The sequence below is a fragment of the Penaeus monodon genome, chromosome 7 (genome assembly GCF_015228065.2).
Source record: "Penaeus monodon isolate SGIC_2016 chromosome 7, NSTDA_Pmon_1, whole genome shotgun sequence".
Classification (NCBI taxonomy): Eukaryota; Metazoa; Arthropoda; class Malacostraca; order Decapoda; family Penaeidae; genus Penaeus; species Penaeus monodon.
In genome coordinates this window covers 24,954,068-24,969,067 of record NC_051392.1, presented here as the reverse complement: position 1 = coordinate 24,969,067, position 15,000 = coordinate 24,954,068, and the positions used below count along the sequence as shown (strand labels likewise).

General features: G+C 41.3%; 1 protein-coding gene across 33 annotated transcripts in view; it reads right to left on the bottom strand.

Annotated features, from left to right (window-relative positions):
- LOC119575143 (uncharacterized abhydrolase domain-containing protein DDB_G0269086-like) overlaps positions 1 to 15,000 on the bottom strand; it is a 75,132-nt gene that overhangs the window by 36,893 nt on the left and 23,239 nt on the right. For 21 of the 33 annotated variants that reach the window (XM_037922579.1, XM_037922597.1, XM_037922589.1 and 18 more), the window contains 4 exons: positions 8,489 to 9,049; positions 3,348 to 3,505; positions 2,130 to 2,238; positions 951 to 1,037 (listed from right to left, as the gene is read on the bottom strand). In XM_037922579.1, coding sequence (XP_037778507.1) covers positions 951 to 1,037; positions 2,130 to 2,238; positions 3,348 to 3,505; positions 8,489 to 9,049 — 915 coding nt within the window. Of the gene's footprint in view, positions 1 to 950; positions 1,038 to 2,129; positions 2,239 to 3,347; positions 3,506 to 4,690; positions 4,769 to 6,539; positions 6,720 to 8,488; positions 9,050 to 15,000 lie in introns of all 33 variants that reach the window. The other 12 variants (XM_037922601.1, XM_037922587.1, XM_037922608.1 and 9 more) reach the window with 6 other exon arrangements.

Genomic DNA, 15,000 nt, shown 5'->3' with positions numbered 1-15,000 from the left:
AAATGCCGTTTTTAAAATGCATGGGGTGGGGGTGGGGGTGCGGGACGGGGGATGGGGGTCGTTGTCAAGCCACACTAGAAATGTGTGGCTTGACTTTTGGCCTTTATCTGTACCTTTGCCCCTTTTGGCTGTGTGCTTGCTAGAGGGTACTCTATACCCAAAGGGCCTTTTTATGTTTAATTTGGAACTGTGATTATTTAAAAATATATATGCAGTTTTTCTGATCAGAATTTTTATTTATTTGAAATTCTAATGTTTTCTTTTTAATTTAAATAATGTATTTTATAACTACATGAATTTACTTGACAAATGAAGATCATTGGTAGTGAGACAGGTTGGCTTACCATTACTATTACCCTACACCAGTACGATTACCATTACCATTACCATCACCTGATGAGCTTACCAGCAAACAGATGCAAAAGTAAACAAATACGATAAATAACAGTAATAATGACTAGCGGTGAAGAGATACTTGAAAAAAATCAAGATATCTATTTAAGCCAATATTGAATAAGTGAACTGACGAATGAATGCATGAATAAACAGACTGATAGATACATAGATAGATGAATAGATAGATAGGTAGATAAACAAATAATAGATAAAGAAACAGTGATTATCGAATGCCAATTCCGAGATTAAATCAAGTAAACTGTAACTGTAATATTATATAACGAAAAATAAATATAATGACAGAAGGGTGAAGGCAACAGTAATAACATCAACAACTATAATAATATTGATAATAATGATAATAATTGATAATGATAAGGATAATATTAATATCAACAATTATTACTATTATTATCATTATTATTATTTATGCTATAATAACAATAATAATACAATAACAGCAATCACAAGGCAATGACACTACGACGCAAAGCCAACCCATGTCTCGCAGCCAAAGTCCTCGAGGCGAGAACGAGACCGAAATAGCGACTCACACCAGGAGTATAGCCCCGGACGGAGGTGTCGACAGCCCTAGGGGTGATGGTGGTGGTTGCGGTGGTGCCCTGTGGGGTGGTGGTGATCTGTCGAGGCGCGAGGGCGGGGGAGGAGGACGGAAAGTAAGCTTAGTAAGGCTGCTGTTTTTTTTTTTTTTTTTTTTTTTTGGGGGGGGGGGCACTCTTGAAGAGGCTTTTTTGGGTGGGCAGGGGGGAGGGGGAGTATCACTCTTGAAGGAATTCTCTCCCTTTTTTTAGAGGCTAGATGATTTTTTTTTTTTTTTTAGAAAATGGGGGAGGGGGAATCCTTTATTTTATGTAGGGGGCACTTTAGAATTAGAATTGCATGTATATATCTGTTTTCTTTTTCACTGCGTGGGGGGAGGGGGAGGGCAAGCTGTTCTCCAATGGACTCCTGAAACGTCTTATGAATGTAATTCTTAGGAAGGAACATTCCACAAACATATTCTTTGGTTCGTGAGACTGACATTGTGTGGCTGACAAATATACTAACACGAATTGAACAATAACACAGGAATAGTGGATTTTTTTGTTGTTTTTGTTAACAATAAAAAACATATGACTAAGATCTTTTATTTATTTGAAGTGGACTTTAACTATAGTAAGAAAGGCCGAGACTTTGAAGAACATGACATCAGACATATCTAACTGACATCTAAAGTATTCATATTTAATCTTTTCTACATGCTGTCTAAAGTCTCTAGCTCTTATGACACGAAACACGGAAGGAAATAGATTTATATGTTTGTGAATTTCGTGTGTGTGTGTGTGTTTGAATCTGTATTCATGTGTGATTATGTTTGTGTTCATGTTTGTGTGTGTGTGTGTGTGTGTGTGTGTGTGTGTGTGTATGTGTGTGTGTGTGTGTGTGTGTGTGTGTGTGTATGTTTGTGTGTGTGTGTGTGTGTGCGCGCGCGCGCGTGTATGCAGATCGAATTTATGTAGAACATGTAAAACACGTATCATACATGTCTTGTGTAATCTCCGTTCAAGTGCCGTGTGTCAATAACTTTGTTCAAAGTGTACCTCCCAAAACATGTGTCGTGTGCCTTGTGTCAAATGCATCCAAGTGTGTCTAAGTCCTATGTTGATAAAAAGAAAAAGAAAAAAGGAAGAGGAGAAAGGAGGCTGAGAGCATCATCTTTGACCCGAACTGACCTTTTCGCGGAAGTCGGCATCGTCGAGGTGGTCATGCAGGCGAGGACGATAGCGGGGGACGTAGGTGCTCGGCTCCAAGAACTCGTCATCCAGGTAGCTGTCGTAGCGGCTGCGGGCGGGGGGTGGGGTCCAGGCAGGTGGGGGTGAGGGAGGTAGGGGGTTGGGGTGGAGGCACCGGGGGTAAGGGAGGTGGGGGGTGAGGGAGGTGGGAGATGGGGTGGAGGTAGGTGGGGGTGATGGAGGTGGGGGGTGGAGGCACGGGGGGTAAGGGAGGTGGGAAATGGGGTGGAGGTAGGTGGGGGTGACGGAGGTGGGGGGGTAGAGGGAGGTGGGGGTGTGGAGAGCGGTGTGAGGGAGAAGTGAAGGTGGGGAAGCAGTGGTGGCGTGTGGTGGGTTGGAGAAGAGTTGGTGCAGGAGAATTGAAAGTGGTGGTGAGTAAGGATGGAGATAGTGGGTGGAAGGAATAGGAGAAAGTGGTTGGTCAAGAGAGAAAGAGGAAGAGAGAGAGAGAGAGAGAGAGAGAGAGAGAGAGAGAGAGAGAGAGAGAGAGAGAGAGAGAGAGAGAGAGAGAGAGAGAGAGAGAGAGAGAAGGCGAGGGGAGAGAGGGGGATGAGATAGTGGGATATTGGAAGAGAGGAGAAGGACGGGTGAAGAGATAATTACCATATAATAATCCTTCTTTTTCCGGTGATCAAGTGAGGTAATTAATTGCTGATTAGCTTCTGGCAGACCTGATTAATCAGACTACCTTTCCTCCTATCTCTATGAATCAATACAAAAAATCTGATTTTTAAATAAATAGAAATAGTTAGAATGCTAACATAACATACTATGGGTATTTTTCTAGAAAACAGTAGCAATGAAAAGAGAGAGAGAGAGAGAGAGAGAGAGAGAGAGAGAGAGAGAGAGAGAGAGAGAGAGAGAGAGAGGAGAGAGAGAGAGAGAGAGAGAGAGAGAGAGAGAGAGAGAGAGAGAGAGAGAGAGCGAGAGAGAGAGAGAGAGAGAGAGAGAGAGAGAGAGGGAATGATTTATATATAGATATAGATAGATAGATAGATAGATAGATAGATAGATAGATAGATAGAGACAGACAGACATAAAGATAGATAGATAGATAGAGATGGATATAAAGATAACGATAGATGGATAAAGAGCGACAGATGCACAGAGACCGAGAGCGAGAGGGCGCGCGTGCCGCCCGAGAGACGCGCCACTCACCTCATCCTTGGCGGCGGGACGTAGCTCCCTCCGTAGCCGCTGTAGCCCCCGCCGTAGCCCGCGCCGTAGCCTCCTCCGTAGCCGTAGTCGTAGTCGTAGTAGGGGCCCATGCTGCGGGGGGCCATGCGCGGGGGTGGGGGGCCCATGGGAGGGTAGCCCTGGAAGACGATCGGGAGGTCAGGTCAAGGTCCGGCGGGGGGGGGGGGGGAGGCCGCTCGGGGCACCGGTCGGGGACCTGCGCTTTCTATGTCTCTTGTTATTGGTTTACTGTTTCTTCTTTCTTTTGCAATTCATTAGTGCGTGATGGAGTATGTTGACTATATTGCAAAACATTTGATAGAATTTTGATTTTGAAGGCAATGTATGGAAATTGACAAAAAAAAAAAAGTTGCAAGCTTACGTTAAGAGTTATTAGAAGGTTAGAAACAATTAAACAAAATCAAAGAGATAAAAGCAAACAAATTAATTTTAAAATTTAAAACGATGATAATAAACAAAAAAAAAGAAAATTAAATAGGAAAAAAATCGAAAATAATACTTAGCAGAAAAAAAGAAAAAGAAAAAGAAAAAAATTGAGGCGCAGAAAGGGTAAAAAGTTTCTGAAAAGCACTTAAAAGCGTTTTAGATGTACCTTTGTAATCAGAGGGTTAGGCCATGCATGCCAAGCATATGTTTTAATCCTAAGAGCATGCGATCGAAGCTGGCCATGCCGCAACAGAAGTCCGGGAATGCATTTAAAACCCAATTAGGACATCACCGTTTTCTTTAATAGTGTTAATAAGTGTCACGCCTTATATCTGAATAACGACATAATCTACCTACAACACTATGAAGCGTTTGTTCGCAAAGCAGCACTAACTATTGTAACTACAAGGCGCTTAGTTGTGCAACCGACGCATATCGCTGTACGCTGTGGCAATGTGGTACACTCACACGCATTCCTAATTCTTATATCCTATTAGCGTCCTTACGGTTCATCTTTTTTCTTTTCTCATCTCTGGAGAGTCTTAGCCTAACGATTGCAATAGTTTCCCGTAAATTTGTCTTTATTCCTGTTATATTTAAGTTCCCTTCTCCCGGCCTAGCAATCACAAGACTAATTTTTTTTCGGATTTTCTTTTTGTTCTGTACAATTCAAACAACATGCTCATCACCCTATGCCTATTTTGCTTCTTCTAATACCCGACTAAACCTTATCGCTTTTTTCTGTTCACTGAACTAACCAGATGCACTCATAACCCTGCACTCTTAACCCCTGCTCAGCACATACACACTGCTCTTTAAGACCTTCCTCGACATATGTATCCCTTGCCACGGCGTGACATGCGATTGCGACGGCTTACCCCGCTATCTTTGTCCATCCTCCTTAGTATCATCCTAGTTGATAGTGGATGGAGATGGAGAGTACTTTCTGGTGGTTCCTGAACCAAAGATGAACCAAGATGAGAGTGAGGTGAAGGAAATGAAGAAAAAGAAGAGAGTACGTCTGAACAATAGTTTGCCACATGAAGAAAAAAATGGTGAAACTGGTCAAAGCATCAGTGACAAGTAACTATATTCTCTTAAATGACAAATGTTTTATTCGGGTTAGTGATACAAGCTCCCCTTCAGCCTTTACGCTCTGGCACGTCCTCGACACTAAAAATACACCAAGAACCTCCGCGCGACCATCAGCCATAGTCGTGTTCCAATGCTGTTTGTTTGTCTTGATTCTACAGCTAATGCAATTATTAAGATCAGATTCTAGTTCAAGAAAAGGAAGATGGAGATTTAGAGAGAAACCCTAAGAGATTCATAACTGCAGAAGTTGGAGTTGCCGATTCCCATGAGGACTCTGGCGCCACCGTCGTTTATAAATGGACATCGAGAGGAGCTTGTATTTCTCCTTTAGTGTTCATGAGCTCGCTGTCACAGGCCAGAAGAAAAAGCAACTGGAAAGCACAGGCAACTTTCCGTCTTCCGTGCTTCCTGCCACGGATGCCTCGCCTTCCATGAGATTTTATTATTTGCAATTAAAGAGCATGCAAGTATTTTTTATTTAGCCATCGTCGTCGGTTAAAGAGGTAGGAAGATGAATGAAAAGGACGCCCATCCAACGCAAGGATGTGCGAAGTAGATTAAGTAGATGAATTAAATGAATTAGACCAGCGATTGCGTGTCTTGCAAAATCACTGCACACACTTATTGAATGAATCCATATTTGAAGATGCATTCGAGCGATGAGAATAAGATGAAGATGAAGAAAAGCATCTGCAACTGCTATCAATTCCAGACGATGTAGGTTAAGTAAAGCATGACAACACGTGACTGAATGCTTATTAACCTATACCGGATGCTTCCCTCATTGAATTAGCATAACAGAGCATTGCAATGAATCAGCTTAAGCCACAAAGACAAGGAGATAAAGTGACTTACGCAAACGGCTTCAGGTGTTGGCTTTGTTGAAATTAAATGATCAATGGCTTCTTTACCTAAGCCAGACGAAAGATATTATGGATTAAATGTAAGTTGAAAGCTTTGGTTTAGTCAGTGCTTCTGTGTGTTGATGTAGGAGTGTGTAATGTACAGTAAGTACAGCCAGCTTGTAATGTAACTTAATAAAGAAACATATAATAGCATCAGGCCAAGAAGAAAAAAAAATCAAGAACATAAAACAACTTTACATAAAGAATGATAAAAAAAAATCATAAAAATAATTTATAAAAATAAACATAAAAACAACGACGCCGATAAGATAACATGAATTTCAAGAATCGCAAGCGAAGAAAATGCGTGGAACAGAAAATACGGAAACAAAATATAGCCGGAAACAGAACGCAAGTATGAATCATCGCTAAAACGGAAAGATAAGCAGGAGAGAGAGAGAGGAGGGAGAGAGAGAGAGAGAGAGAGAGAGAGAGAGAGAGAGAGAGAGAGAGAGAGGAGAGAGAGAGAGAGAGAGAGAGAGAAGAGAGAGAGAGAGAGAGAGAGAGAGAAGAGAGAGAGAGAAGAGGAGAGAGAGAGAGAGGAGAGAGAGAGAGGAGAGAGAGAGAGAGAGAGAGAGAGAGGAGAGAGAGAGAGAGAGGAGAGAGAGAGGAGAGAGAGGAGAGATGAAGAGAAGAGGAGAGAAAGAAAGAGGAAGGAGGACACGAAATCGGCCCCTAGATTCATGGACACGTCTTCGCCGCCATCTTGGTCGAGGGGGAGCCTTACCCTGAGCAAAGTCGTCGGCCTCAGAGCCACACGGTTAAGGACGAGCTGGGTCGTGGCAGAGGGTCTGTAGGAGGTCGTCCTCATAGGGGAGACGCTACGGCGGGTCTCCGTGATCTCCGAGGTCTCCAAGGGGGTGTAGGAGGAGGTGTTGTACGACGAGGTATAGGGCGAGTACGACTCCTAATGTAAACAAACATGGCGGGGAGAAAAAAGGGGAAAGGATCAGCTCTCTGAAACACAGGTTAGAGGGATGATTTATGTAAAGAGGAAGGGATTTTTAAGATTTGTTTGTTTATTGTTATTATTATTATTTCTAGAGATATCTCGTGCATGCAATATATATTTGATATTCTCTTGCAGCCTGATCTGCCACTGGGACACACACAACATTATGGTTTCTAGGGAATGTGAACAACCCTGACCTTTGTCAGAAACAAAAGACAAGGGAGAAAGTTAACAAAAAGCACAGTACACGGGAGAAAAAAAGGACAACGTATATTTCACATAAATTCTAATGCCCAGGCAACTGAAATTGGCCTTTGCGTAAATTCCTAAACGGTGCATCGTAGAATCAGTGAATGAATTAATAGACAGAATGAAAGCAGAATGAGCGGATGCAGCACACGAACTAGATAGTAAAGTAAAAGAACCAAAGAGAAAAGAAAAAGAAAATAAAGATTTTAACCTGTAATTCATTTGGCATCCGAGATTTTGCTTTCGTACGGTCCGTGGCGTCAATCGTCAATCAATTTTTCCATATATCCAATAAAAGGGTGTAAATATAAAGTGTGCTATGTAAATATTTTACATTATTTTGGCTTAATGAATGGGACTTCCGATCGATAAGCGTAACGAGGTGATTTAATTAGAATTAGGACAAAATATTTTGGAAGCTTCATTAATTTCTTGTTGCTGTGTTGTTCATCGTGGCCATGTGTATATATTTAGGCAAAGACTGGTGCATACAGTACGTTGGTTCATTTAACCATGAATACAGAATTCCCATAATATCATATTTCTTTTACCATCTCTCTCTCTCTCTCTCTCTCTCTCTCTCTCTCTCTCTCTCTCTCTCTCTCTCTCTCTCTCTCTCTCTCTCTCTCTCTCTCTCTCTCTCTCTCTCTCTCTCTCTCTCTCTCTCCTTACTTCCTGCTTTCTCGAATTGTCCTTCTTTTTACCTTCCCTCCCCTGTTGTCCTTCCCTTCCTCGCTGCCTCCGTCTCTGTAACTTTATCTCTTCTTTTCGTTCGCCTTTACTTCATCCCTCCCATCCCCCTCTCTCCCTTTCACAGCCTCCCTCTTGGTTACGTTGCCAAGAACCAAATATAGCAAAGCACATTACACCAGACGTTAAAAATACCCACACGATGTAATTGTACTTTCAACCTTAAAGAAGATTTTTTTTTTCATTTATTATCTTTTTGCCAGACTTCCTGTTAAGGCCATGATCAGATTTCACATTAGTCACAAAAGTTGGATCAAACCTTTCTATTAATAGTAACAGGAAGTATCACTTTGGTGTGGATATGAAAGAAAGAAAGAAAGGGAAAAAAGAAACCTGGGGAAACCAAACAACAAAACTGGGATCCAAGCAAACGCAGAGGGTGGTACTTTTTCAATTATCATTATCATATAAATCCTTTGCCTTTTCCCTTACATTTATTCTCCTTCTGTTTTCGGGAAACGGCCGAGAATGAGACAAAAAAAGTTTTCTTTTTACAGACGTTAATGTCAAGCAATACCTTAGAGGATATTTAGCTCAGGCTTTTGGGCGGGAGGGCGAGCGGCGCTGGCACACAACACAACACCAGCAATTTTTGGCGTGAGTAAGCTTGTGTGAGTAAGTAAGAAAGAGTCTGGTTCTGACCGGGGAACAACACGTGCAGGGCGCGGGCGTGCGGGCGTTGGGTGGGCGGAGGGTGGGCGTGGGCGGAGCTCTTACAGACTTACGCTCCGTGCGGTGGAAGATATGCGGGCTGGTGGGAGGCTGAGGGCCCTGGTGCGGGGAATTCGGGAGATGGCCGACGTCGGCGCCGTCAGCCTGAGGCGGGCCGTGTAAGGCACCGCCTCCGAAGACCAAGAGGTCGGCCTCTTCCTCGAGGTCGCCCGGTCCGTTCTGTAAAAGACCAGCGGGACGGAGCTGTCCGCCGAGGCGTAGTACGTGGAGAACCTGGGGGACGCGTACGGCTCGAACTCGGTGTCGATCACTTTTTTCCGGGGCCTCGCCGGGGGCGCCGGCATGGAGCTGGCCCGGTGGGGTTTGTGGGGGTCGGAAGCGCTCTTGTCCATGAGGAACCTAAGCTTATCCTTAACCGTGGGGAGGTACCAGGTCTCCGTGGTACGATGCGGCCCGAAGTCCACGCGGTACCAACCCTTCGAATGAGTGCGCTCCATTTTGGTATTGTCAAGCTCGGGCCACAGGTAGGGCAAGGGCGGGCTGAGGCTGCGATGGGTCTTCTTGGTGGCGCCTCGCTTCTCGCTTTTCTTTGGCCCCATTGTTAGGCTTCTCTGCTGCGTGAGGAGAAAGGGGCGCCTGAGCTTAGCACTCTTGGTTACTCACACAAGACGGGCTTTGGGAGACGGACGGGGCGGGGGGGCGAGGGGAGGAGGGCAACACCAAAACACAGTGAAATGGTAATCGTTGTCATCCACACCAGTTCTCCGGGTGGGAGTGGGGGAGGGGGGGTAAGCTTCCCCAACTCCAAAGGCGGAGGAGAGTGACTGCAACTTGACGGGGATCGCAAGTGAAATTTCCACTGGATTTGACTTGATTTGTTTACATGCCTGTCCAGCCGCATTTGTTTGCATGGGTGACTTGCGGAAACTTGCGTAGAGTTAACAGGTGTAAATAAATAAAGAAAATGTGAACGCAGACGTCTGTCCATGGCAGAAAAAAGACGGCCAGTGAGTCCAAGCCACGTTACCATTCCCCCCACAGCCAAAGTAATGATGATAACAATATAACGGACGACGATGAGGATCAGGCTGAGGGTGAGGATTATGATGATGATCGTGGGAAGGATGACTATGATGACGATAATGCCGGTGATGATGATGATGAGGGTGATAATAATGACAATAAAAGCAACGGTAATGATGATATTAATAATAATAGTAACAATAGTAGTAGTAGTAGTAAGTAGTAGTAATAATAATAATAATGACAATAATAATATGATAATAATAATTATGATAGTGACAGTAATAATAATAATAATAATAATAATAATATTGATGATAATCATCCACCACCTCCTCCCCCCCCCTCCTCCTCCTCCTCCTCCTCATCATCATCATCATCATCATCATCATCATCATCATCATCATCATCATCATCATCATCATCATCATCATCATCATCCTTATCATCATCATATAGTGACAATAATGATAACAATGATGGGTCACGAATTTCACGTCACAAACGCAGCGTTACTTTCGAAGGACTTTGGTTGTGGCAGAGGTCGTTTACGCCGAGTGGATGGCCTTCCTAAACCTCGGTCCTGGAGTGGGATTCTATCTCTCGCTGGGTGACCGACCTTCCTGCGGCACCACGTCGGCCGACAATATGGTAGTGAGAATGGTGATGATGATGATGATGATGATGATGATGATGATGATGATGATGATGATGATGATGATGATGATGATGATGATGATGATGATGATGATGATGATGATGATAATGGGGATAATAATGATAATAATAATAATGATAATGATAATAATAACAATAATAATGATATTAATAATAATAATAATAATAATAATAATAATGATAGTAATAATAATAATAATAATAATAATAATAATAATAATAATAATAATAATAATAATAACAACCACAACAACAACAACAATAACAATAACTAAACAACACCAACAATAACTGTAATAATTATAAGAATGAAAATAATTATAAAAAATGATAAAGCTGATAATGATAATGGTAATCATAATGATGATAATAACAGTAATAATGGTAGCAATAATAACAATTGCAATAATACTTAATAAAAATGATGATGATGATGATAAAAAAAATAATAATGATAATAATAATAGTAATAATAATAATAATAATAATAATAATAATAATAATAATAATAATAATAATAATAATAATAATAATAATAATAATAATAATAATAATAATAATAATAATAATAATAACAACAACACACACATATGCATGTACACACACACACACACACACACACACACACACACACACATCTACACATATGTGTGTGCGTATGTATGTGTGCGTATGTATGTGTGCGTGAGTGTGTGTGTGTGTGTGTGTGTGTGTGTGTGTGTGTGAGTGTGTGTGTGTGTGTGTGTGTGTGTGTGTGTGTGTGTGTGTGTGTGTGTGTGTGTGTGTGTGTGTGTGTGTGTGTGTGTGTGTGTGTGTGTGTGTGTGTGTGTGTGTGCGTATGCGTGCGTGCGTATGTGTGCGTGTGTGCGCGCGTTTGTGTGTGTGTGTACCAAGTTGTAAACATCTAAATATAATGTTGTTAACCAAAGCCGAAAACATTTCACGTCTGTCGTTCCCACGCCTGCATGCCTGGGCAGTCAGAGCTCCCGCCGTCACGGTTTAGTTTTACTTTCAAGTTCTGAGACAGAGTGCGAGAGATCAATAAAATATGTAGACAGAAATATGGTAAAGAAATAGGTAGGTAAACATAGAGGAGAGAGAGAGAGGAGAGAGAGAGAGATGGAGAGAGAGAGAGATGGAGAGAGAGAGAGAGAGATGGAGAGAGAGAGAGAGAGATGGAGAGAGATGGAGAGAGAGAGAGAGAGATGAAGAGAGAGAGAGAGAGATGGAGAGAGAGAGAGAGAGAGAGAGAGAGAGAGAGAGAGAGAGAGAGAGAGAGAGAGAATCATACAGACAAACAGAAGGTCTTGCAAAATAATGATAATTAAGAATGAAGCATTACAACCTGAGTCTGCAACCTCTTATTCCCTTCGCAACAGAAGGAGGCACAGAAGAGGAATAATGATTTAGCGAAATAGATACGACAAAATACTATGGACTTCCTCCCCCCCTCCCCCCCCCCCCCCCCTCCCCCCCCCTTCTTTTTCATCATGCAATAAGAAATATGTACAAAGAGACGGGCGGGCAGGGGGGGGGGGGGGGACTGGGTAGACAACAGATCGTGATTTTAGCTTTTATAATTTTTGTTCGCAATTGCATTTTTTTCGGTTTCATTAAAGCAAATTCGGTGTAGTTATATCTGTAATAATGATAATAATGATGATGATAATAATAACAATAACAATGAGAGTTATAATGATAATAGTAATGATAATACTAGCAACAATGATAGCAATTATAATAATGATGATGATAATAATAATAATGATGATGGTAATAATAATAATAATAATAATAATAATAATTATAATAATAATAACAACAATAATAATAATAATAATTATTATTATTATTATTATTATTATTACTCTTATTATTATTATTACTATTATTATTATTATTATTATTATTATTAAAATTATTATTATTATAATGATAATAATAATAATAATGGTAATAATAATAATAATAATAGTAATAATAATAATGATAATAATAATAATAATAATAATAATAATAATAATAATAATGATAATGATAATAATAATAATATAATAATAATATATAAATAACCAAACGGCAACAACAGTAACAAAAGCAACAACAATAATGATTATAACGATGATAATGATTATATTAAAAATAATGATAACAGCAGCAATAGCAATAATGATAACAATGATAGTAATAATAATAATAATAATAATAACAATAATAATAATGATAATGCTAAATAATGATAATAGTGATATCAATAATAATGATAATGATAAAAATAATAACAATGATAATAATAACAACAACAAACACCAATAATAATAATAATAATAGTAATAATCATAATAATAATAATGATAATAATAATAATAATAATAATAATAATAATAATAATAATGATAATAATAATAATAATAATAATGATAATAATAATAATAAGAAAATAATAATGATAATGAAGATAGTAATAATCATAATAATAATATTGATAATAATAATAATAATAATAATTTATATCTTACGGCACGAGAAAGCCTCGACTCCCGAACACCTTTGCCTACTGAGCCAAACTAATATTGATGTTAATAATCATACAGTCATCTAGCAGTACCAATAATCTAGTACTATCTGATTTTCGTCTTCTCCTTCGCTATAAAACGAATATGTATTTGGATGTCTTGAACGTGGGTTGTTCATGTTCCCAGTACCTCATCTCCTTTCACATCGACTCGGGAGACATGGCCATCAATACTAAGGGAGAAAACATGAAGGCTTTGACATGTCATTAAAAAAAAACGCTTTGATATCTAAGATTTGTTAGAGGTTTATCTGTGTGATGTGTCATCGACGAAGCGCACATGATTTCGATCGAAGCCACCACCGCGTTTCGTGCGTCGTGCGGTTTCTTTTTCCTTCTGCTTTTTCTTATTATTATGATTTTTCTTTAGTGCATTAATGTAGAATTTTGTTGGGGCTTTGAGACTGAGAATGCGTCGCATTCATTTCAATTCTTGGGTCACACACACACACACACACACACACACACACACACACACACACACACATACACACACACACACACACACACACACACACACACACACACACATATATATATATATATATATATATATATATATATATATATATATATATATATATATATATATATACACACATATATGTTTGTATATGTATATATATATATATATGTGTGTGTGTGTGTGTGTGTGTGTGTGTGTGTGTGTGTGTGTGTGTGTGTGTGTGTGTGTGTGTGTGTGTGCACACTCACACACACACACGCAGGTTATCAATTGTTTTGGAAATATTCATATGACATTAATGTGATAAATATTTTCCTCTTTCAAGCATGGTTCATACGTGAACTGCCCGCCTCCACTCTTGCAGCCGCACCACAGGCCCTTCTCTCGATCTGGCATGTGTTTCGCATACAGGAGTCGAAACTGGCGCTTCACACATTGGCTGGTTGGTGAGCTGAGAATTGGAGGGACTGTGAACCTTCAGTTCGCTGATTCCATCGCTCTGCATGATTTAATAAAGAGTGAATATTGGTGTTATGAATTTCGATTCTTGCCGACCTTGTGCACCGGATTATCGTCCGCTGCAATGAACAGCAGACAACAGGCATGCCATATTACTCCTGCTACACCCACACCAGGTCATACATCGGGCCGCTAAACACAGCCTCATAGACTCAGAACCTCCCTCCCTTTCGGCGCTGGAGCAGACTGATGTAACCCCGCAAGTATTTTAGACACGACCCTCCCACACAGATGCCATATATGCGCGACCGTCTGCTGCCTTTACGATAATTTTGGGCTGTGAATAATGCCTGTGCGACCTTCCGCTTCTGGCTACACTGATCACTCCATGGGCGAGGATTACCGGCTCAAAACTCGGATGCAAGGCAAGCTCATACTGACGACAAGTGTATATGATGCTGGAATGTAACAGAGAGACCGATATATAAAGCAGGTTAGAGCTTCCTTCGGTTTGCTTTGGTGAAAGGAGAGGCTCAACGCCTTGCGGTGTATACTAATAAACACAAGCGAACGCCTGGTAAGAATACCAACCGAGTACAATCCTCCCGACATTCTTCGCCAAGGAACTCTAGGCATACACCCAACAACGACCCTCAGGAAGGAGCTATTCTGCTTCGGTATCGCTCCTCCGGGGGAAAGCGTGCCCTTTGCGCCTGCGATGCCGCGTGTCACCACGACGAGGTCCTAGTGCCATATTCATTACATAACTCGACTTGAGGAATAACTCCGAAAATCGAGTGGGCCGAGTGGAACCCGCGCCAGCGAACACTGGCTCGGGGAACGTCCACCGCATTCCTTCACGCGGCCTTGGCTTCCACTTCCTAACGCCAGCCTCTGCCTTCCTCCTACGCTTTTTGCTTGGGCAGTGCTCATCCAGCTGGCCCGTCGGTGGCTGGTGTTTATGTGGAAATAACAGCGCAGACGAATATTCAGGGGAAAAGCATATTTCACCGTTGCGGGGAACGATAACATTTAGCGACCTTTAGGTGGTGTTTGGCTCCTTGCCACAGAACATGCCAAGGACTGGCAGCCAAGTTCACTCGGTGAGTACATTACCAAGGGTTCATTTACCAAATGTACGCCCTTATCCCGCATTTAATACATCCAGACTTCGGAGAGTACCAATGGGCACCTGAATATTACCTATTTTTTCCGAGAAATCTGTAAACAAGGGAGGGAGAAGGGTCAACACACGAGGCGCCTTCACTTGGCAGCCGCCAGAGCAGGAGGACCTCGGCAGTGATGCCACATGCTCACGAACCCGTTGTTACCAGACGCCTTCAGGTAATTTTCCTCAGGGGAAT